Raw genomic sequence first — 23,113 nt, forward strand, 5'->3', positions numbered from 1 at the left:
AGTACAGCTTTATATGCATCACTTTTATTTATTTATTTATTTATATTTATTTTATTATATTGAATCACTGTGAGAAAAAGAAAAAAATCACAAAGCTTTCAGGTTTAAGTCTCAGTCATATAATGATTGAACCCTCATCCCTTCACCAGTGCACATGTTCCACCACCAAGAACACCAATATACCCCCCTCCCACCCAGCCCCCACCTCAGTAGCTAATGATGTCCATTTTATTCTCTATACTTTGAATACATTCAATATTTCAATAGAGAACTCACTATTATTGTTTGGAACTTTTCCCTAACAATCAGGCCTGCTGAAAAGGCATAATTTAATACTTTCTTTTCATTGCTGAGAATGAAGATTCCATGAGTTCTGGTTTTGGATTCCTGATATTTTAGTTCAGTTCACAGTCTAGATGCATGTCTGTAAGAAGCCACTCTGGGTGCCAAAAAGGGTTAGAAGACCTCCTGGATCATAGTCTGTATGAGCAGAGGGTCTGTTTTGAGAGCAGCAGCTCCGGATCTTATGTGGGCCGAGGGCATGCCGGTACCCATCCCACATGAGCCTATGAGCCACAGCATTGCAAAGTTCCTATCTCTGGGTGGAAGTCTTACGGGGTGGCTCTCGCCACATGGATGATGCCACCACCGCCATTTTCCGAGCAGAAAAACAGGGTGGAAAGGGAAAATCCCTCCCCGGGCGGCACACAGTCGTACTACAACTCACAGTCCAGATATATGCATCACTTTAAGTACTGGTTAATACATTTAATACAGAAGTCATGTTTAAAATTTATTGGTATATTGGGGCTGGAGTGATAGCACAGCAGGTAGGGAGTTTGCCTTGCATGCGGCCGACCTGGGTTCGATCCCAGCATCCCATATGGTTCCCTGAGCACTGCCAGGAGTAATTCCTGAGTGCATGAGCCAGGAGTAATCTCTGTGCATTGCCAGGTGTGACCCAATAAGGCAAAAAAAAAAAATTATTGGTATCATACACATGACTGAAATGGTTGCAGGTGTTTGTATATTGTTTTCCTAAAATCTAAGAGTAAACTATTACATGGTCTCTTGATTGGAAGGCTGAAAGAAGTCTTTGCCACCCTTACTGAATTAAATCTACTTGCAGTAGCTGTTCATGCTAGATGCCATAGTTAGTTTCATTTCTTTAAAATATGCATTATTATCAGACCAGAGAGACAGCTCAAAGGGCTGGAGTACATGTTTTCATTCAAAAGCTCTAGGCTCAATTTTCACCACTGAATGGCTTCCCAAGCATTCAGCTAGGAGGGACTCCTGAGCACCACTAGATGTAGTTCAAAAGCAAAAAACGTTTAATCATCCATTTTCATTTTTCATTACCCAAGTGGTATCTGATATCTAGTTTTCCTAGAAGTTGTTCTGTATCATTCTGTTTCTATTCTAATCACCATAAAGTAATTATCGGGTACATTTACTCAACAATTTACAGGTAAATCCTAATAAAAATATAAAGTCTACCACTTTACATCTGAAAATCTAGCCCTACCCATTTAATTTAATGTACTATTAAAGAAATTTGGCCACCCAGTCTACAAAATGCAGATGTACTCAAAGACTAAAGGCGTTGTAGGAAAGAAAGATTCTGGAGCCAGCTTCAAGGAGTTTCTACTGGTCCAATTGAGAACAATCTGAATACCAGAAAGACTGAGTCAATGAATATATATGTTTACTAGTTCTGCATCAGAAATTTTAAAAGCTCTCAGAGCTTATATAAGGCCAAGCATGACATACCTGTGGTCATCAAGGAATTCACAATCAAGCTTGCCTCAGAAGGCATCTGAGAAAGCACATCAATTCTTAATTAAATGAAATTAAGTGCCATGCTATCTGCCATTTCTGAACTATCAGTATGAGTTACATAGATAAATTAACTTCCACTTTCCCCCATCAGATTGCAAATTTCTTGAAAGTAAGTCTACACAGTTTTTCCCATAGTGTCTGGCACAATATTGGGGAAAATCCCATCTGATATAAGCTTAACATCAACTCTAACTTTACCATTGGCTTCTATTTCCTGGCCAATGTCTCTTTTGGAGGGATAAGGGGCTGAATGGGCTTTTAAACAGTGCTCAGGGAACTTAGGAACAATGTTGGGTTAAACGGCAGGCTAGTTCCATGCTAGGGGCCAGGGATGCAGTGCTCTTTGGGGAAGTGGTGTCTCCAGGGCTACATCCAGCAGTGCTTAAGAGACCATGTGGTGCTGGGGATCAAACTTGGGGCCTCATGACTCTGAACTCTTAGCTGTCTCCCCAGTTCTAATACTCTTGAGGGTATTTTTGGTCCTTTAATGAATACCAGATTCACATTCCTAGTTTAAGATTGAAACTGTATTATGTAAGTTGGCTGCTGACCCTAATTTTACTTTAAACATTCCATAAGAAACTTTTGAGGCATATCCTACCTTAGTCTATCCTTAGTCTATGTTCTATTAGATTTCCTTGCTTGGTGTATATATATATATATACTTTTTTTTTCTTGGTATAGAAGTTTTAATACCTTTCCTCATTTTGTTTTTAATCCCCCTTCTTTAATGATTTGCTATCTGACACTTTCCTACCAGATCATTTTTTTTTTTTGGGTGAAGCTCTCATACTTCAATTTCAATTCTTCAACTTCATTCAATTTCAATGTAGGACATTCTATATTCTTTTTCGAGGACAAAGAATGCACAGAAAGATATATAGTCCTAGAGACTGAAAAAATAAATAAATCTAGGAACAATTGCTGGAAGTTTGGTTACCAGTTAAATAAACTCTCGACAGTAATTTATGTCCTTGGGTAAAGTTTGCATTTTTTCCCTTTTATTTATTATTTGAGATGCCAGGAACTATCTCTGCATGCAAGGTATCTGCAGCCCCAACTTCGTATTTCTTAAATAACATATACTTGCTATTTAATAGTCAGCCCAATTTCAATTTGGAGGAAGCCACCCAGTCTACAAAATGCAGATGTACTCAAAGACTAAAGGAGTTGTAGAAAAGAAAGATTTTGGAGCCAGCTTCAAAGAGTTTCTACTTGGTCCAACTGAGAACAATCTGAATATCAAAAATTTTAATACTCATTGAAATTTAGCTTACTATTCTTGTCGGTTTTATGTTTCTGGAAATGTCAAATTTGGCCAAAAAAATCTGTTGCCTTTATTTCAGAAAATCATCTAATGTTTATAAACTAAGGTTGTAGTAGCAGCTACTTAAACTGAAGTACAATTTGAAGAGTCAAATCAGACAGAATATAAATCCAGAATCTGCTGTGGAAAAAAAGAAAGGGTTACAAGTGAGAGCAGATTTTTATTTTTATTTAGTTTGGGGGTGCTCAAGGCTTACTCCTGATTCTGCATTCAGGGATCACTTTTGGTGGGGCTCTGGGGTCCATATGAAATGCTGGGGACCAAACCCAGGTCAGCCACATGCAAAGCAGGTGCTCTGCTCACTGAATTATCTCTGGTCCCTGAGAGCAGATTGTTATTTATTTTTATTGAGTCACTGTGAGATATAGTTACAAAACTTTCATGTTTGAGTTTCAGTCATACAAATGATCCAACACCCATCCGTCTACCAGTGCACATTTTCCACCACCAAGGTCCCCAGTACCCCCCTCAACTCTCCCCCTACCTCAATGGCAGACAATTTCCCCATACTCTTTAATTTGGGACATTATGGTTTGCAATATAGATACTGTGAGGCTATCACGTTTGGTCCTTTATCTACTTTCAGCACACATCTCCCATCCTAAGTGATCCCTCAAACCATCATTTACTTAGTGATCCCTTCTCTATTCTCTCCCAGCTCATGAGGCAGGCTTCCAAATATGAAGCAATATTCCTGGCCATTGTCTCTATGAGCAGCTTGCTATTAAGTAGACATTGGAGTTCACATCTGTGGAAGTAATTTGTTTTAGTTAAACTAAACTCAGAAGGATTCTGGTGGACCAGTGGAATGGAAGAATCAGAAGCCAGAATGACAAGGCACTAGTTGTCTCTGCCACTAAATAGCTATATAACTTTGGACAAGTCCCTTAACTCTTGGGAACTCAGTGTCCTCATTAATCAAATTTTAAGAACATGTCTGGCTTAAGAGAATATATAGGAGAAGGGGTGAGAGTCACAGTACTGCAGGTAAGGCATTTGCCTTGCACACGGCTGAACCAGGTTTGATCCCCATCAATTTGATCCCATATGGTCCCCCCAAGCACCACCGGGAGTAACTCCTGGATACAGAGCCAGGAGTAATCCCAGAGCATAACTGGGTGTGGCTGCAAAACAAAAACAAAAATAATGTGGGGAAGGGGATATGGCTCTTGGACCACATCTACTGTGCTCAGAACTTACTTCTGGGCCTGACACTCACCCCTGAGTTCTCTGCTCAGGGATGACTCCGTGCAGCGTTTGGGGATCATATGTAGTGCAGGGGATCAAAATGGGGTGGGTTGCGTGCATGGCAAATGCCTTATCCCCTGAACTCCAGTCCCTAGCCAACAAACTTCTTTTCATCTTTTCAAAACTAAGTCCAGATGCTGTTAAATATATTTCAAAGAAGGCCATAGAGTGTATGTTGGTTAACTGGATGGATGAATCTGGAAGCCACATAATCTGATTTATTTTTTATTTTATTTTATTTTTTTGCTTTTTAGGTCACACCCGGCGATGCACAGGGGTTACTCCTGGCTCTGCACTCAGGAATCACTTCTGGCGGTGCTGAGGGGACCATATGGGATGCTGGGAATCAAACCTGGGTTGGCCGCATGCAAGGCAAACGCCCTACCCGTTGTGCTATTTAGTCTGATTTAACATGCTATACCTTTATCAGGGGCCAGTAAATGATTTAATGGAGTGGCTTAATTTCCTAGAGCCTCTATTTTATATGTAAATCAAACAATAATGACGCTACCTATTTTACAGAACTCGATTTAAAAATACAAACAGGGAAGTATAACACTTAGCACAGCAGTTCCTCAAATAACATCAATTTCATTTTGTTATCAACTTGATGAGCAAAAAAAAAAATCCAAGTCAATGTTTATCCAAGAACCTGTTTTGTTTTACCTAAAGTCACATCTAAGAACTTCTGAATGCTATTAAGTGACTGTCTATGAAATGAAGGGTAGTTACTATAATGCCATGCTTTATATTTTTTTAGCACACATGCTTTTCATTATGTGCTAAAATTTATTTATATAACTTTTTTGTTATTATCAGACCACGGGCCCCTAAAGACTATCAATTATATTTCAATCTTCTTTTCAGTTTTTCTTTTTTCTTTTTAGACTATGGTTACTTCTGGCTCTGCATTCAGGAATTACTCCTGGTAGTGCACGGGGGACCATATGGGATGCTGAAGAACAAACCAAGGTCAGCTGTGTGCAAGGCAAGCACCCTATTATCGCTCTGTCCCTTCTTTTTCAGTTTGAACCCCAGTGCTTAGAAGGTGATAAGAGGAAAGATGAATGGGAAGCTAGAAGGTCCTGGGGGAAGAGGATAAGAACAATGCTTGACATAAGGCCCAAGTTTGTTTGTTTCTAAATATGCCATGAGAACAGGGTGTAGAAATAGGGATCAACTGTAGCCTGTAGCTGGCCAAGTCTGGGTAGCAGGGATTTCCAGTATTTTCTGCAGGTTCTTGGCAGGGTTTCAGAAACTTCAAATCAGAAAACTTCTATATGACGTTGGTAAAATTAGGACCAGAATGACTTAGGTAGTGGGGGAGGAAAGGCTGGGAGTCCAGAGGGCGCCTTAGATAGAACACTGTGGTAAGCTGGAGGAAATGAAGATAAGTTGTCATTTGCATTGATAACCAGGAGAGATAGGGAGCTCTAGTAGCTGTATCAATAGCAGAATTCATTCACTGGTTGTACAGAAATTCATGTATTTAGGGAAGAAAAGAATTTTAAAAACTGCCATCTATTATTATTTTTAAGATTTTATTATTTTGGGGTGGAGAGGCAACTCAAGTGGTGTGCAGGAGGTCACGGGGCCCCACTGGGCTATCAATGCAAGGGACTGAGGATGCTATGACTTCAGGGGACCATGTGGAGCCAGGAATTGAACCTCTGTTAAGTGCATGCAAGGCATGCTGTACCATCTCCCAGACCGTATTCTTAAGATTTTTTTAAATACTGGTAACATGGGCCAGGGAGACACTTGGCATGCATATTTTGCATGGAGCTTCAGGTTTGATCCCTGGCACTGCACAGTCCCCTAAGCACTGCCATGTGTGACCCAAAACAAAATAAAGATATTGGTGACATGTTTTCTAATCTAAGGTCTCCGTCAACAGAGCAGCAAAGAATAGACCAAAATGAACTCAAGTGCAGCTCAAGTACTTAGCACTTGTAAAATCTTGAGTAATTAACTCAATCATGGTGAGTCGGCTTCCACATCTGTTCCTCTAAGTTCTGTACTACCATCAGGTGGGTTAACATGAAGGCCATAAGATCAGAAATGCATCTAGCCATGCACAAATATACATGACTTAATCCTCTTTTCTATTTCAGTAGCTGACCTGACTATACTTAGTGGTTGTCGTGGTCGTGACAAGTCCTGCAGTGATGAAACTGCAAGGTTCATCTCAACATTTCCTTCAACATTTAGAGAGTATGAAAAGAAAATGAACAAAGTGACTTTGAATAGTTATATGTTAGAATACAAAACTAATGTTTAGAAGTTAATTTTTTTAATTGAAAGCCAAACATTCCGGCAAATTCTAGCTTATAGGCAAAAGTTAAGATGGGAAAAATTAGACGGACTCTGGTTATCTTTTATTGCACCACTGTTGCCCTGTTTCATAAGAATGAAAACTCACTAGAATAGGGGCTAAGGAGACAGATCAAGTAGTAAAGCAGATGCCTGGCATGTGTGTGGCTCTGAGCCTCATGCCTGGTACTGCATACTCCGCGTGCCCTGCGCTACTCAGCATGCCTCCCCATTCTCTTCTCCTACAGAGCATTGCTGGGGATGGCACCTATTTGGGAAAAAAAATCAGCAGAATAAAAAAGTGACATCCTATTTGACCATGTTTTTGAGGGGTGAAGGTGGTATACCAAACAGCACCCAGCTATCTGGGGGCCACTCCCAGCTATCTCAGCCAAGCCGCTGGGCTAGCATTCAGGCCCAGTAGGGACACAGAGTGGCACAAGTGGTGCTGGGGGTCGAATTCAGGACCACGTCCATGGCCAGGCCTGGGCTCGGCATTCTGAACTATCTCCTCAGTCCCATTATTTAACTGTCTTAAGGAGATGGTCCAACCAATCTTTCGATAGAAGTCTAAAATGTATAGGATGAGTGTTTGATCACTGTGAGATTGTAACCCAAACATGAAAGCTTGTAACTATCTCACGATGATTCAATAAAATCAAATAAATAAATAAATAAATAAATAAATAAAATGTATAATATACTGGTTTAAACTTTCACTTATCCTTTTGTTAGTTTGGAAACTGTGAAATAGGTACAGGTTTTAAAATCCACTTAGAAAACAATGAAATCTACAGATGAAAATATAAAATGATTTGATATTATCTAGCAATTTAATTTTTCAGCTTTGAACAGTCACTTGAAGCTTGTTCTATTATCTCTACCCTTACTCTCATAAATTAGTCACATTTATTCTTTTTTTGGGTCACATTTATTCTTTTTTTTTTTCTTTTTGGGTCACACCCAGCGATGCTCAGGGGTTACTCCTGGCTTTGCACTCAGGAATTACTCCTGGCGGAGCTTGGGGGACCATATGGGATGCCAGGGATCGAACCCGGGTCGGCCGCGTGCAAGGCAAGCGCCCTACCCGCTGTGCTATCGCTCTGGCCCCATGTCACATTTATTCTTAACTGAATCTAGCCTCTTATAAATTTCCAGTCTTATACTCACTCTCCCCTCTACCCTAAACTTGTAATGATCCCCAGCTACAAAGCACTCACTTCTCTACAAGGTTTTCTGTCTGCTCCTGCTTAAATCCAGGACTCTAGTACAATTCAAATCTTATCAAATAACCCCCGAATTTTAAACTTCATTAACTCTTTAACTGTAGAAAAATTTTATCCTGATATTTAATTTTCATAGTTGCATAAAAGATTGTTCTCACAGGCTATATACAAAAAACACTAAAGTTTTACTTCATATAAACGATCTTCAGCCACTCCTAATGAGAGTAACACTATTTTCAGTTCAGGTTCATTACAAACAAATGTTTGGTGACTGATGTTTTGAATGGTATCAACAGAGAGAACTCAATGGACTGAGCTCTTGCTTTGCATGGAGGAGGTTCAGCTTCAATTTCTGGCACCACATGGTCCCATTAGCATCACCAAAACCATGGACTCCTGAGCCCTGAGTTGGGAGTAGCCCCTCAGCAGGTATAGGCCCGAAACCCAAAAAACAAACAAAAAAATTAAACCTCAGAAATAAGTCTATCTATATAAACCTTCTCCACTTAGTAACATTAATTTTTTTTTATATAATTAGAAGACAAAATTATGCATGGAAATAGTTATATCCTGGTCATAATAACTTTTGAATATAAGGAACAATTTTTATGTTTCTTAAAAAGAATAAGTAGATCCTGAATCCCTCAACTATTAACATAGCTGAATAATCAATATTTATAGGCATGAAACCCAAATTTCAGAACTGAATTAAAATCATCTATGATTTATCAATATTTTTGATGCTTTGCTTTTTCATTCAAAATTTACTTACACTGACTACCTCCAGCAGTTACTACTTAAAACATCTTGTAATGAGCAAACTTTTTCTTTGAGGTTTAAGCTAATGTAGTGGTCACAATGATTTTCATCTCCTTTTTTTTAAAATAAATAAGGTTTATGTTGCCCCTTCAAATTTTATTGCTGATTAAATATTATTGTATAAATAATTCAAGATAAAAATATACTTTTTTATTTATGCTCATGTAGATATTTATCATTAGCAACTAAGGATAAGAAAACAGTGAACCACAAAAACAGAAAGCATCTTTTTAGTCAAAACATACTCTTTTAAATAATCTAAATTACTTACATAGTGTCTTGCAAAATTACCTCAAAACGCCACAAATTTCACAGATTCAAGGTAGTGCCAGTTAGAAAGCGTTTAGATACTAAGAAATCTGTTAACTGATATTAGGCAAGTATCCTTTTTTGCAATCTCAGTAATATCACCATGGAAGGAAAAAGAAGGCAAGAGTCAAAAAACTTCCTTTTACCCACAATGGTAAACTCCGCAAATCTCTTCTACAGGTATAAAGCAAATTTTGGTTGGTATGAAGTAACTGACACCGAAAAAAAACTAGTTAAGATTTTGAAATCTCAATAAGCATTATATATATATTCTCCATGCAAACATTAAATGATGTTTAGATCATGAATAAAGTGGTTTAAGAAAAATAAATTCTTAATCCTGTCAGAAAAATCTGCTTAAATCTTCTAAAATGTTGTTAGTAATTATAGCCAAGGAGCTGCTTAAAATATTTATCATGAATATTTTCAGTAGCTAAGTCCATCATAATCAGTAATGAAGTGCCTTTACAATACAGAGGAAGGAAGAAAGAAACATGTAAAGATCAAAGTTTATCACTTACCTCATGATTCAGCTCTGCTATCTGATCTTTCAGTTCTCTAATATACTGGTTAGAATCAGACTTATTAAGCTGTCCTTGAAGCTTTCCTTCTTCTTTCTGTTTTGTGATAATACAAGAAATCAGAAACAATTTTTGGAACAAAATATTTCAAAAGAGTATAAAAGCGTATCTTTAAATTGGGTAAATTTTATAAATTTTTAAGTTATCTTTAAAAAATGATTCAAAGGAATAAATTCATATTTGTTACTGAATATCGTAAGTATTCTAAAATAACACAATGGCAACTATTTACAATAAAAGCAACTTATAAACGTGACTCTGGAGAGACCAACTCACTGAATGGGCCTTCTACTGAAAAAAATTACTCTCAAATTATTCCAAGGTAATTTTTCTAGTCTGAGGGAAGATGATTTCTAACTATAAAAATCCAGTGCTTTAGTAAGCCTACAATGGAAATCTGCTCTTGTTTGAAAACAGAAGGATCTTGGAGAAAAAGGAGGGAAAAAAAAGTTCTTCACTCATTCTTAAGAGAGGAGGACAGTTCTGAATCTCTTCTGCTTACTTGGCTCAGGAGTGTGTGTTGGGAGTCCCAAGAACAAGGTGCTATAGTCTGAGGAGCTGGTTCTAGGACTGTGTTGGGACAAGTTTCTAGGATCACAGATTAGGAAGCGGGAGAAGCTGTTTTGTTTTTTTGGGTTTTTTTTTTTTATTTTTAGGTCATACCCGGCGATGCACAGGGGTTACTCCTGGCTCTTCACTCAGGAATCACCCCTGGCGGTGCTCAGGGAACCATATGGGATGCTGGGATTCGAAGCCGGGTCGGCCACGTGCAAGGCAAACGCCCCACCCGCTGTGCTATCGCTCCAGCCCCAAGAAGCTGTTTTCTTATGCTGTCTGAAAACATAGGTGAATTCTGAATATGAAGGGGCTTATTAAAGAGTGAAAACCAAATTGTTTTCTCGTTCTTTCCAGAATGTTTGGAAGGGCCTGGACTGAGGCTGCTAGAGCACATGGTAATTGCTATACTTCCTGGCCTTTCCTAGATATCTTTCCAAAAGGGAATAACTCACACTGTGTGTGTATGTGTGTTCATCTGTCTTTTTTTCCAGGGGAGGGAGGTTCCCAAGTAGTGCTCAGGAAGTCACAGTAACCCCTCTTGGTGACTCTTAAGACAGCCAGGTCTGTGATTACGTGTAGGGTTGAGGATATCTGGCCTGCAGTGCCTGAGGATTACCAATTTCACTTCTGAGACTATCAATTATCTAATGTTTAAGAATTTTCTTTTTGCAAATATTTTTATGACTTTCTATTTTCAAGCAACTTACACATGTTATTTCTGATAAGCAGGTGGGAAAATGTCAACTACACTAATAAATTTACCAGGAACTTGCATTTTCTTGAGGTTTTCTTTTGGTTTAGCTGATAACAACTGATTGCAGTTAACTGGTTTCCTAAACAAAACTAATTAGATAAGTAACAAAGTAAATAAAATCCTACACACCAACAGTTTTGGTATTTTGCATTTTCACTGACTAAATCTTAAAATACAATCCTTTTGGTTATACAATGAAATTTAAAAAGCTTTGTGTTAAAAGGAATCACTATCACTATCATCCTGTTGATCATTGATTTGCTTGAGCAGGCCCAGTAATGTTTCCATTCATCCTAAGTCCTGAGATCTTAGCAGCCTCTCTTTACTCGTCCTTCCCAATAGTGCTGCATTAGAGGCTCTTTCAGGGTCAAGAGGATGAGAACCATCATTGTTACTGTATTTGGCATATGAATATGCCATGGGGAGCTTGCCAGGCTCTCCCACACAGGCAGGAAACTCTTGGTAGCTTGCCAAGTTCTCCGAGAGGGAGAACCAGGATATAAGATGTTGCTTCTGGGAGATTGAAATGTAAGGTAATATTTCCAAAGGTTTACATGCGTATTTCTCTTGTGCCTCAGAATAATTGTTCTGTCAATTATTACTCTGATATCCATGATTACTTGATTCATATTAAAAGATTAAGCTATCTAGGAATTCGTATATTATTATCAATAACTCTAGTCAATGATATGCATGTTTAAATGATTGAGATAAAATAACAATACTAATTTATTCTAAAATGTACTAAAACTAGAGTAGATGAGTATCTGATAAAACAGATATGTCAAAATATTAATTTTTAAATGGAAGTGGTGGGTTTATGTTATCCATTTGTAAATTTCTTTCAGTATCTATATACTAGGAAATATTCACAGTGAAATACTGAAAGGAAGTAAGAATGAAAACCAATTCATTTCTGTTCTCCCAATAGGATGCTAAAAAGTATTTGATTCATGCTGTATTTCATTTACAGGTGTAAAAGTAAGTAAGTACCTTTCAAAGATTACTTAGAATTTTGTTAATAGTTTTGTTATTTTGGGCAACACCTTACAGTACTTGACTATTTACTTTGGATCAATCCTGGTGGGCGTGAGGGACCATATGGGGTGCCAGGATTGAACCAGATTGGTCACATGCAAAGCAAGTGCCTTATCAGCTATACTACCTCTGTATTATCTTTCTGGAACCAATGTGAATCTTAAAATCTACCATTTATTCCAGGAATGAAAACTGTTTTCATCGTAATTTACTGAAAATGCAAAATATAAAAATAGAACTGGGGCTGGAGTAATAGTAATGTGTAGGGCATCGGCCAATCCCAGCATCCCATATGGTCCTTCAAGCACCGCCAGGAGTAATTCTTTTTTTTTTTTTTTTTTTTTGCTTTTTTTGGGTCACACCTGGCAACGCTCAGGGGACCATATGGGATGCTGGGAATTGAACCCAGGTCGGCCACGTGCAAGGCAAACACCCTACCACTGTGCTATCGCTCCAGCCCCCAAGAGTAATTCTTGAATGCAGAGCTAGGAGTAATCCCTGAGCATTGCCGGGTGTGATCCAAAACAAAAACAAACACAAAACCCCCCACAAAACCCCATAAACACCCAAAAAACAAAAATCATCTTCAGGAGACAATAGGGATAATACAGTGGGTAGGGCACTTGTTCTCTATGGGGCTGTCCTGGGTTTGACCCCCAGCATCCCATATGGTCACTGAGCAATGCTAAAAGTAATTCCTGAGTGCAGAGCCAGGAGTAAATCCTGAGCATTGTTGAGTGCGGCTGAAAACCCCAAAATAAAATAAACATTGAACTTCATTAAGGAAGAATTTTAGAGCAAGTGGAACTGCAGTTCATTACTATTATAATTTGCAGTAAATGTGTGGATCTTGTATGGGAATTCATTCTCTTTTTCCTATAGCAGTGGGACGGTTGGAATGAACTCCCCTGGACCTCCCAAAGTCCTTAATTCCTTGACAGATATGACAGGAAAATCATATCTGTATTGCACAGTAATTGGTTCAGGGTTTGTTCAAATACTGTGAATTTAAGAATCGTTGCTAGAAATGATGGAATACAGTTTCTTATTCCACGTATTGTGATAACCTCAGCTGTTAACCTTTCTAAATAGTGAAATCTTCCTAAGGATAAAAACAGTAAGGGCAGAGAATCAGCAGGGCAGCAACATCAAAAACTTAGTTGAATTTAACAAGATGGAGGTCAGGTCAATCTTTTCCTGAAGCATATTCTACCACTGGACTTTCCAGGTACATGAATCAATAAATCCTCTTTATTATTTATGCCACATTGTTTAAATCAAATAATTGCAGTATCAGATTTTCTGTAACCTGCAATAAAAACATTCCGCTTTTTCTTTTTTTCTGACAGTTTTGGAGACAAACTTCAGGGTTTCACACATATACAAAGCATGAGCTCTGCCACAAACCCACACTTAAACATGGCCAAGTAAATGGATAGTAAAAACAACTTATTTACATGAAACATAAAAACAACAATTCCCAAAGATGATTATAGAGAAAAATCACCTAGGCAGTTTTGTGAACATTAAGAAACAATAAATTGGACCCAGGTGAGAGCTCCCCAAGCTAGAGTGCAGGCTTTGCATGCTGGAGCACCAAGATCGATTCCTCGCACTGCATGGCCCCCTACTGTGGCTTCCCCGCAAAAGAAAGAGAACAATAATAAGATAACTTGCTTCTGACAAATTTATTTCTAAATATCTGGGCATAGGGCTTGAAAAACAGTCTACTTTAAAAGCTACACAAGTGGTGATTTTTTTTTTTTTGGCTTTTTGGATCACAACCGGTGATGCTCAGGGGTACTCCTGGCTCTGCACTCAGGAATTACTCCTAGTGGTGCTTGGGGGACCATATGGGATGCTGGGGATCAAACCCAGTGGTCCGCGTGCAAGGCAAATGCCCTACCCGCTGTGCTATTGCTCCAGCCCCACAAGTGGTTATTCTGATGCAGTTAGTCTGTAGCAAATCATTAATTTGAGCCACCTTTGGATACTGACTTTTTATGAACACAAGTTCAAACTCCTATTCATGTCAATTATAAATTCACTGCATCCTATCCCATAAGCATCTTAAAAATATGTTATAAATTTGCATTTATAAAATATATTCAGTATAAGTTTATATATACAAAAGATAATTTTTTTCAACTACCACCACAATGGTAAATGTGGTGACTGACAAGGACTCATAAATTTATTTACAAATAGTCACTACATTTCCAGAGAAAATATACTTAAAAACAAAAATGGAGGAAAAGTGCCAAGAGTTCTTAAATTAATTTCTTTCAATTCTGCTATCAGTTTTCACTTCACATTACTTCTATGTGATGTTCGGCTGGGCAGTTCCCTGTCTCCACAGGTTGGTTCAACTTTAAATTCAAATTCCTTTATTGGTTAACCTAGCTCTCAAACAGAAAATGCTATTTTAGAATTCGGTAATGTATAATGAGGAACTAAATAAAATGTTTAGAATCTGAGAAGTTCCATACACATGACCTCTATGACTGAAAACTAAAGAATTTAACAACAACAACAAAACCCAAAGATTTAGGGACCAGCAAAACAGTTCTTCAAATAAACGAGGGAATTATGCAGTCCAATGTTTTCATCCATTCATCAGGTTATGCGCTAGTGGGAGGTCCCTTAATATAACAAAAATGTGTGCAGGGGAGCAATGACTGTGGTGTGCAATGATCTTAGGCACATACTCCCCTGTTTTCTGCCCACAGCCACCAGGAACTGTAATCAGAGAAAGGATGAGGTAGGAATGGAAAGTTCGTGAGATGTGGCACAAATTCTGTTTCAGTTTACTGAAAAAAAAAATCAACATATGCCATGGCTAGCGAGGAAAAGAGAGGTATAAGAGTATTCGTACAACAGGTATATAATCAAAGTATGACTTTAGAGCAGAATTTTGAGTCACAGATATAATCATGTCCGTCTGTTGTACTCTAACACTTTAACATAATATCTAAAAAGCTGACATTGTCCAGGAGACAGCTCAAGTGGCAGAGCACATGCTGAACACACATACTAGGCCTTGAGTTTGATTCCCGGCGCCAGAAGGCCCCCCTAGCACTGCAGAGTGTGGCACTGGTGACCCTCAAGCACTTCTGGGCCCAAGCACTAACCATCAGGCTGAGAATCACCGGAAATGGCTCAGATTCACCCCCTGACAAGCATTACTGGGGCAGCCCCTACACAAATAAAAAGTTAAACAATGAAATGTGCAGGCCAAACCAGCAGAAAAAAGCTGAGTCTTTTACCCTCTATCTTTGGGCAGCATGTTTCTGGCCTGCTCAAATTAAGCAGAAGAGAGATGAATGCAATACGCTACTTTGTACAAGTGTTTTGGGAGAAAAAAGCGGGGTTTTGTAGTGCACAACAAAAACATATTATGGAGTGAGAGCAGAAACTTAAGGGGTTAGGGCTAGTCTAACTCACATATTTGGTCAACCTCAACTTTTTTTTTTCTTTTTTGGATCACACCCGGTGATGCTCAGGGGTTACTCCTGGCTCTGCACTCAGGAATTACTCCTGGCGATGCTAGGGGAACCATTTGGGGTGCTGGGGAATCAAACCTGGGTTGGCCGTGTGCAAGGCAAACGCCCTACCTACTGTGCTATTGCTCCAGCCCCAAGCTCAACTTTTGAGGGAAACTAAAATGGAGATCCCTGAGTGTCTATTCATATTTTCCCCCCTACCAACTATGTTTTTAATGTGGTTATAACTTACCCATCTTGCCACAGGAAGGTTACGACTTTAGACAGAAAGATAGCAGATTTTAAAAGCTGTGTTTTGAGCCATAGACTTCTCAATTCTCTATACAACTGGATAAGATGTTCTTGCTTTTGTAATATTTATAGAATATAGGCCATCAACACCAAGTTAACACATTAAAAAAAGGCAGTAGAAAGCACTCCAGAGATAAGGAGGCAAATACGAAAGCATCCAGTCTTGCAAAATTGCCATCTTGCAAAATTTTTCTGTAGCTGTTTTTTCTGTTTTCAAAATTTTCAAACCTACAGGACAGCTGAAACAGTAGTCAAGATGCTTCTTTACCTTTTAACTCTTTTTTGCCAATTACTATTCTGCCACATTTGCTTTCCTTCTTTCTCCTTGTGTATCTTCTGAACCATTTTACATTTGAATGTAAACTTGGAGATATGCCATTTCATTACTATATATTTTAACATGTATCTAAGAATAAGGAACTGTCCCACATAATCAAATGCTCTAACAATGAAACTGACAGTAATTTATAGTGTCACCAAATACGCAGCCCCTATTCAGGAGTGATCCTTGAGCACAGAGCCAGGAGTAATCCCGGAGCACCGCTGGGTGTGGCCCAAATACAGAAACAAAAATAAAAATAGCTCTGTGTGGAGGTAACACCAAAATTGTGAAGCTGGATAGCAAATTCTACACATGCAGAGATGCTCTGCTAATCCCTGGGATTCTATGACTCCATACCAATAATAAATCAAACAAGTGAAATTTTTAAAAAAAAATTTAAATGTCAAGAGACAAAAACAGATGTCTGAGTTCATTTGTTTCATGAATGAAATTTATGTAGCACTTATGTACTTTCTTGATATAAGATAGAATACATTTACTTATATCTACTATCTTTTTTTAAAATTTTATTTTATTATATTGAATCACCATGAAAAAAATACAAAGCTTTCAGGCTTAAGTCTCATTCATATAATGACTGAACCCCCATCCCTTCATCAGTGCACATGTTTCACAATCAAGAACCCCAATATACCCCCCTCCCATCCAGCCTCCACCTAAGTAGCTAATGATCTTCATTTTATTCTCCCTATACTTTGAATACATTCAATATTTCAATAGAGAGCTCACTATTATTGTTTGGAAATTTCCCCCAACAATCAGGCCTGCTGAAAAGGCATCATTTAATAATTTCTTTTCATTGCTGAGAATGAAGATTCTATGAGCTCGCGCGGCTGCTGTTGCGGCTGCGCAGTTTTGGATTTCTGATATTTTAGTTCAGTTCACAGTCTAGATGCATTTCTGTTAGAAGCCGCTCTGGGTGCCAAAATGGTTCAAGACCTCTTGGATCATAGTCTTTAGGAGCAGAAGGTATGTTTCAAGAGCAGCAGCTCCGGATCTTATCTGGGCCGAGGGCGTGCGGGTAACACCCCCTTCCCATGATCGCCTATGAGCCACAATATTGCTTCTAACCCAAAATGGGTTAGAAGACCTCTTGGATCATAATTTTTAGGAGCAGAGGGTCTGTATATTACTATCTTTTCCTTTCTACTTGCAAATTTTTATTAGCTATGTTTATTTATTTTTGCTTTTTGGGTCACATTCGGTGATGCCCAGGGATTACTCCTGGCTCTGCACTCAGGAATTACTCCTGGCGGTGCTCAGGGGACCATAGGGGGTGCTGGAAATCGAACCTGGGTCAGCTGCATGCAAGGCAAACGTCCTACCCGCTTTGCTATCGCTCCAGCCCTAGCTATGTTATTTTTACAGTATAAACTAAGAATATTCTATTCCATATAAATTATTTCCATATTTCTTTAGTATGAGTACTGGATTTAAATTAGCTATTGTATTATCCACTTTTTCAAATACAACACAAATTTCTTGGCTTTTTACTTTTTGGTTTTGGGGCCATACCTGGGAATGCCCAGAGGTTACTGCTGGCAGTGCTCTGGGGACCATATGGTATGCTGGGGACTAAACCTGGGATGGTCACATGGAAGACAAAAGCCTGGTCCACTGTATTATCTCTATGGCCACATAACTCTCTTAGTTTTTATTTTAACTTGATTTAAGCCAGATTTTACTACCGAGTTTTTTCAAGAATAATATGTCAGCAGTTACTTCATAATGGAAAATGCCATCCTATTTCTTCAAAATATTTTATACATACCTTGCTTGGATTGTAATTTATTACCCAAACTCAGAATCTTCTAGACTGGCTCTAAGAGAACTTTCTGTAGTGGTGGAGATGTTTTCTAACTGCTTATCGAATGTAGGTACAGTAGTAACCATATGACATGAAGCAATTGAGATAACGTCACTAAGGAACTAAGAGATTAATTTTATTTGGGGGAGGGGGTCTCCCAAATGGCACTTAGGTGAACTGGAGGCCATTCCCAGTGATACCCAACCAACCAGATCAGATGATTTAATACCCTGGGCAAAGGAATGCCAGTGTTGGGAGTGGGGGTCCAGAGACTGCATGACATGCATTTTATCCAGTCATTTCAGCTACCTCTCTGTATCCTTGATTTAAAAAAAAAAATTCTTATTTTACAAGATCGTTCACAATATTTAATTACAGTTAATATTCAAACACCAATCTCACTACCATTACACCTTCCCACCACCAATCTGGGATGTTTTCATCCCAAGCCTCAATCCCTGTCCCAAAACACAACTGAAATAATGTATTTCGTATTGTCTGTTATGGAAAACCGCTGAAAATACTACAAAAAAGTATCCACAGAGGAGACAGTGTGAAGATTGTTCTATTTTGGCAGGGGCCATTAATATATTCTTTAGAATATCACTGACAAGTTGTTAAAGGTTGAGTGCTGTGAGTTTTTGTATATATAACTGAAACCATGTATATATGTATATGTGTATACATATATATATATATTTCCTTGTATGATTTGTTGCTTACTATTTGAACCCCATCAAGTGTGGTGTGGTAGAGACTGGCCCATATCCAAAAGAACAAAAGCAACCAATGTTGGCATGGATGTGGGGAGAAAGGGACTACACTTCATAGCTGGTGGGAATGCTAACTAGTTTACCCCTTTTGGAAAACAGTATGGGTGATACTAAAAAAATTAAAAACTGAGCTCCCTTTTGACCCAGCAATACCACTTCTGGGAATATATCCCAGAGAGGCAAAAAAGTATAGTAGAAATGACATTTCCATTTGTATGTTCATTGCTGCACTGTCTACCATAGCCAAAATCTGAAAAAAACCTGAGTGCCCAAGAACAGATGATTAATTAAAGAAACTTTGGTACATCTACATAATGGAATATTATGCAGCTGTTAGAAAAGATGAAGCCATGAAATTTACATATAAGTGGATCAACATGGAAAGTATCTTGTTAAGCAAAATGAGAAAGAGAGGAACAGACATAGAAAGATTGCACTCATCTGTGGAATATAAAGCAACAGAATAGGAGACTAACATCCAAGAACAATAGAAATAAGGACCAGGAGGTTTGCCCCGTGGCTTGGAAGCCAGTCTCACATGCTGGGGGAAAAGACAGCTCAGATAGAGAAAGGGACACCAAGTAAAGGATGTTTGGAGGACCCGCTCAGGTAGGGAGATTCATGCCGAATGGAGACTATAGATTGAACACAATGGCCACTCAGTGTCTCTACTGCAAACTACAACACCCAAAAGGAGAGAGAGAACAAAAGGGAATGCCCTGCCACAGAGGCGGGGTAAGAGGGGGGTGAGGGAATGGGGTGGAGGTAGTGGGAGGGATACTGAGATCATTGGTGGTGGAGAATGGACACTGGTGGAAGGATGGGTACTAGATCACTGTATGACTGAAACGTAAACACGAAAGTTTGTAAGTATGCAATTGTGCCTCACGGTGATTCACTATTAAAAAAATAAAAATAAATTTTAAAAAAAGGTGTGGTACTCATGGAGAATGGGTAGGGAGTGTCTTATAATGTGCTGAGCTGATGTGGCTGTGTGGTCCAGGAACAGGTTCACTCGCACGTGAAGGCTTGGCCCGAGTATGTGTGGAAAGGCCTTGAGCTTGGTGGTGGTTGGGTTCTGGAGGTTCTCGGCTGCCGAGACTGGGTTCCTTGGGGTGGGGAGGGCTCTTACCCGTCCCCCTCTGGGGCGCCCCAAATGAAACACCCTGGTGCAGAGTCCAGTTTTGTACCCTTGATTTTAATTTTAATCCATTTAAATTTAAACTGCCCCCTGTGATTAGCTGCTGAAATATTGAGAGTGGGGCATAAAAAACACTGTTGGTTTCTGGTACCAATTCAGATGTAAGAAAGCTGGAAGACGGGCTGGAGCGATAGCACAGCGGGTAGGGCGTTTGCTTTGCACGCGGCCGACCCGGGTTCGATTCCCAGCATCCCATATGGTCCCCTGAGCACCGCCAGGGGTGATTCCTGAGTGCAGAGCCAGGAGTAACCCTTGAGCATTGCTGGGTGTGACCCAAAAAACAACAACAACAACAACAAAAAACTGGAAGACAATGAGCACTGAGAGTACAGAAGGTAAGGTACTTGACAGGCACACAACTGTAGAGCTATGCCCCTGGTTCAAATACTTTGCACTGCATATGGTCCCCTGAGTACCACCAGGGGTAACTCCTGAGCAGAGCACCAGAACTAGACCTTGAGCACTATGGAGTGTGGCCTAACCCCTGATCCCTTTCCCCAGCCCACCCCACGCCCCCACCCTGCAAGAAATCTAGAGGTCAAGTCCTACTCCTTCCATACAAACTCCAAGATTTAAATGCTTATGTAGCATTAGGAGTCAAATTTTCTTGGAACATAGTATGTTCTTTTTGAGGCCAGAGCATAGTACTATTATGGGTAGGGTGCTTGCCTTGCACATGGCTGACCTGTGTCCAATCCCCAGCATCCCATATGGTTTCCTGATTCTGCCAGGAGTGATTCCTGAGTGTAGAACCAGGCATAAACCCTGAGCACCACTGGATTTGGCCCAAGAGCCAAAAAGCAACCATCCAAACAAACAATCAAAAAGAATATAATGCATGTTTTAACTTTCAAACTTTTGAAATCTTTTGAGAGACCACAAATTTTATACCCATTATTCTTAGTGTCAGATATCCTTGTCATTTATGCCTATAAGCTACTACTTATTTTACATTCTTACTCTCCTCAATTTTGTGATTATCTAATTTTCTCTCTTTAAGCCAATATTTCAATTTTGTAAGCATTGTCTGTTGAATAATCTTGTGCTTCGTGCAATGAACTGGGAATGAATTTGCTTCCTTAGGAGTACAACCTTCCTTCTTACCTTACTATGTATTCTTTTATCCCTCCGTCTGTCACCTTACTTTATTCAAAAAAAGATTTTATATTTTGATCATAATTTTCTTGAATTCATATTTGGTTGGTATGTAGTATTAAGCATTATTTGAACTACCTTTCTTCTTGGTTGGGATCTTTAGTGAATGGTACTGCCTTCTCTTTCCCTGCTATCATAATATAAACCATGCTGCTTTGCCATATTTCCTCATCATGGTTGTGGCCAGGTGACTTCAATATAGGTCCTATTTATGAACTTCTCTATTATATTCAAAATCTATTTTCTTTGCTTTCTTCAATCTCAACTTTGGTTTCATTTTTGAAAGCAGGAGAAATAGCACAGGGAAAGAAAGAACCTAGTTTTGACAAGGGTTCCACTTTATTTCTTGGAGATTTTTGTGGAGTACCTTGTATTTCACAGGAGTATCTGTTAAAACTTTGGTTTCAGAATTTGGAACATTATCCACATTCCGTGCGCTGTTCAAAGACCTTCATGTTAGCTAAGATTCAACTGTCTGCTTCCTAATCGCTTTCACAACTACACCTTTCAAAATTCTTTCTACAACTCCTCAGTCAGGAAATGACAGACTCACTTTTCTTCTCTCTGTATTTGGGATGTGAGTCCTCTGAGATTTTTCTTACTTACCTAAAACAAGTTTGACAAGTGGGGCAGGAGAGAGGAGAAAGTGAAGGTGAGGCAAATCCTGTAAGGCCTCTCTATTTGAAAGAGTCTGTTTTTCCTCAGCTATGACTTTTTTTAGGGGGTGGTGGCACATCCAGCAATGTTCAGGGTTTACTCCTGCTCCTGGCTCTGCACTCAGTAATTACTTCTGGCAGTGATCTGGGGACTATTGGGCTGTTGCGGATTGAACCTGGGTCGGCTGCCTGCAAGGCAAGTGTCGTATCCACGCTGTATTTCTCTTTTGGCCCCTCAGCTGTGACATTTTAAAGTTTAGCCAGTTAGGTTGTGTTCCTTATGTTCTCAGGTAGGTAGTGGATACTTGCCTTTGAAAATCAATTATTTACTATGTCATATGGCTGGAGCTAGAAATGATGAGGACGGTTTGATTTACCAGTACAACAGTACTTAAGTAATTTTTTTCATATAAAATACTTAGAACTCGCTACCTGCTGGTGTGGCAAGATGTGAACCAGTGCTTCTTCCGGGGCTATTCTCTGGTTCTGTGCTCAGGGGTTGCTCCTGGTGGTGCTCAGTAAATCATATAGTGCCAGGGATCAATCCTGGGCCTCCCCAGGGCTTCAGAGATAGAACACCAGAAAAGGTCCTTGCCTTGCATGTGGCCAACCTGGGTTTGATCGCTGAACCCTGCTAGAAGTGAGTCCTGAGCATAGAGCCAGGAGTAAGCCTTTGTTTTAATAATGATCCTACCAATGAATAGTAGCTACAATTTTTTAAATAATAAAATTATATTCATGTATCTTCTTAGGAAGTAAAATAGAGAACACAAATCTAAAATGGAAGGAATAAAAACAAGCTGGCTTTCTGTTAAAGTCTGTGATAGTTTCCTATTGTACAGACCAATGAGATCAGAATTATTAGTTATTCGAAAGTAGTACAGCCCCCCCTTTTTTTCAGCGAAGCAAAATAGTTTTACTTAAAGAAAATTACTTAAGAGAAATGAGAGGAGAGAGAAATAGAGAGATACATATTCAAAAGATAATATGAGCTTTGCCAGAGAGGAAAAAGTCTCTTTTTCTCTAGTATGTAATATATTTTATTTATTTAGTTGGGGGGTGGGGTGGTGGGCCAAATCCAGCAATGCTCAGAGATTACTATTGGCTCTGCTCTCAGGAATCACTCCTGGTGATGCTCAGGGACCATATGGGATGCTGAAGATTGAACCAGGTCAACTCCATGCAAGGCAAGCCCCTTATCCACTGTACTACTGGTCAGGCCCCAGTACTTCATATATTGCAACATATTAATTCTAACCAATTAAAATGTAAAACATGGTTTACATATAAACATCAGACCCTTAAAGGAACTAATAGACAATTAGTAATCTCTCTCATCTCTCCTTGGAGATTTCAAAATAAATCTAAG

The 23,113-nt window shown here is 39.1% G+C and overlaps 1 protein-coding gene across 3 annotated transcripts in view; it reads right to left on the bottom strand.

Annotated features, from left to right (window-relative positions):
* Positions 1-23,113, bottom strand: part of EVI5 (ecotropic viral integration site 5) — a 182,858-nt gene that overhangs the window by 19,613 nt on the left and 140,132 nt on the right. For all 3 annotated transcript variants that reach the window (XR_008630186.1, XM_055138201.1, XM_055138200.1), the window contains one exon: positions 9,606-9,701. Coding sequence is in view for 2 of the 3 variants with exons in the window: in XM_055138201.1 (XP_054994176.1) it covers positions 9,606-9,701 (96 nt within the window). In the remaining variant the exon portion in view is untranslated. The remainder of the gene's footprint in view (positions 1-9,605; positions 9,702-23,113) is intronic.

The sequence above is a fragment of the Sorex araneus genome, chromosome 5, assembly GCF_027595985.1.
Source record: "Sorex araneus isolate mSorAra2 chromosome 5, mSorAra2.pri, whole genome shotgun sequence".
Classification (NCBI taxonomy): Eukaryota; Metazoa; Chordata; class Mammalia; order Eulipotyphla; family Soricidae; genus Sorex; species Sorex araneus.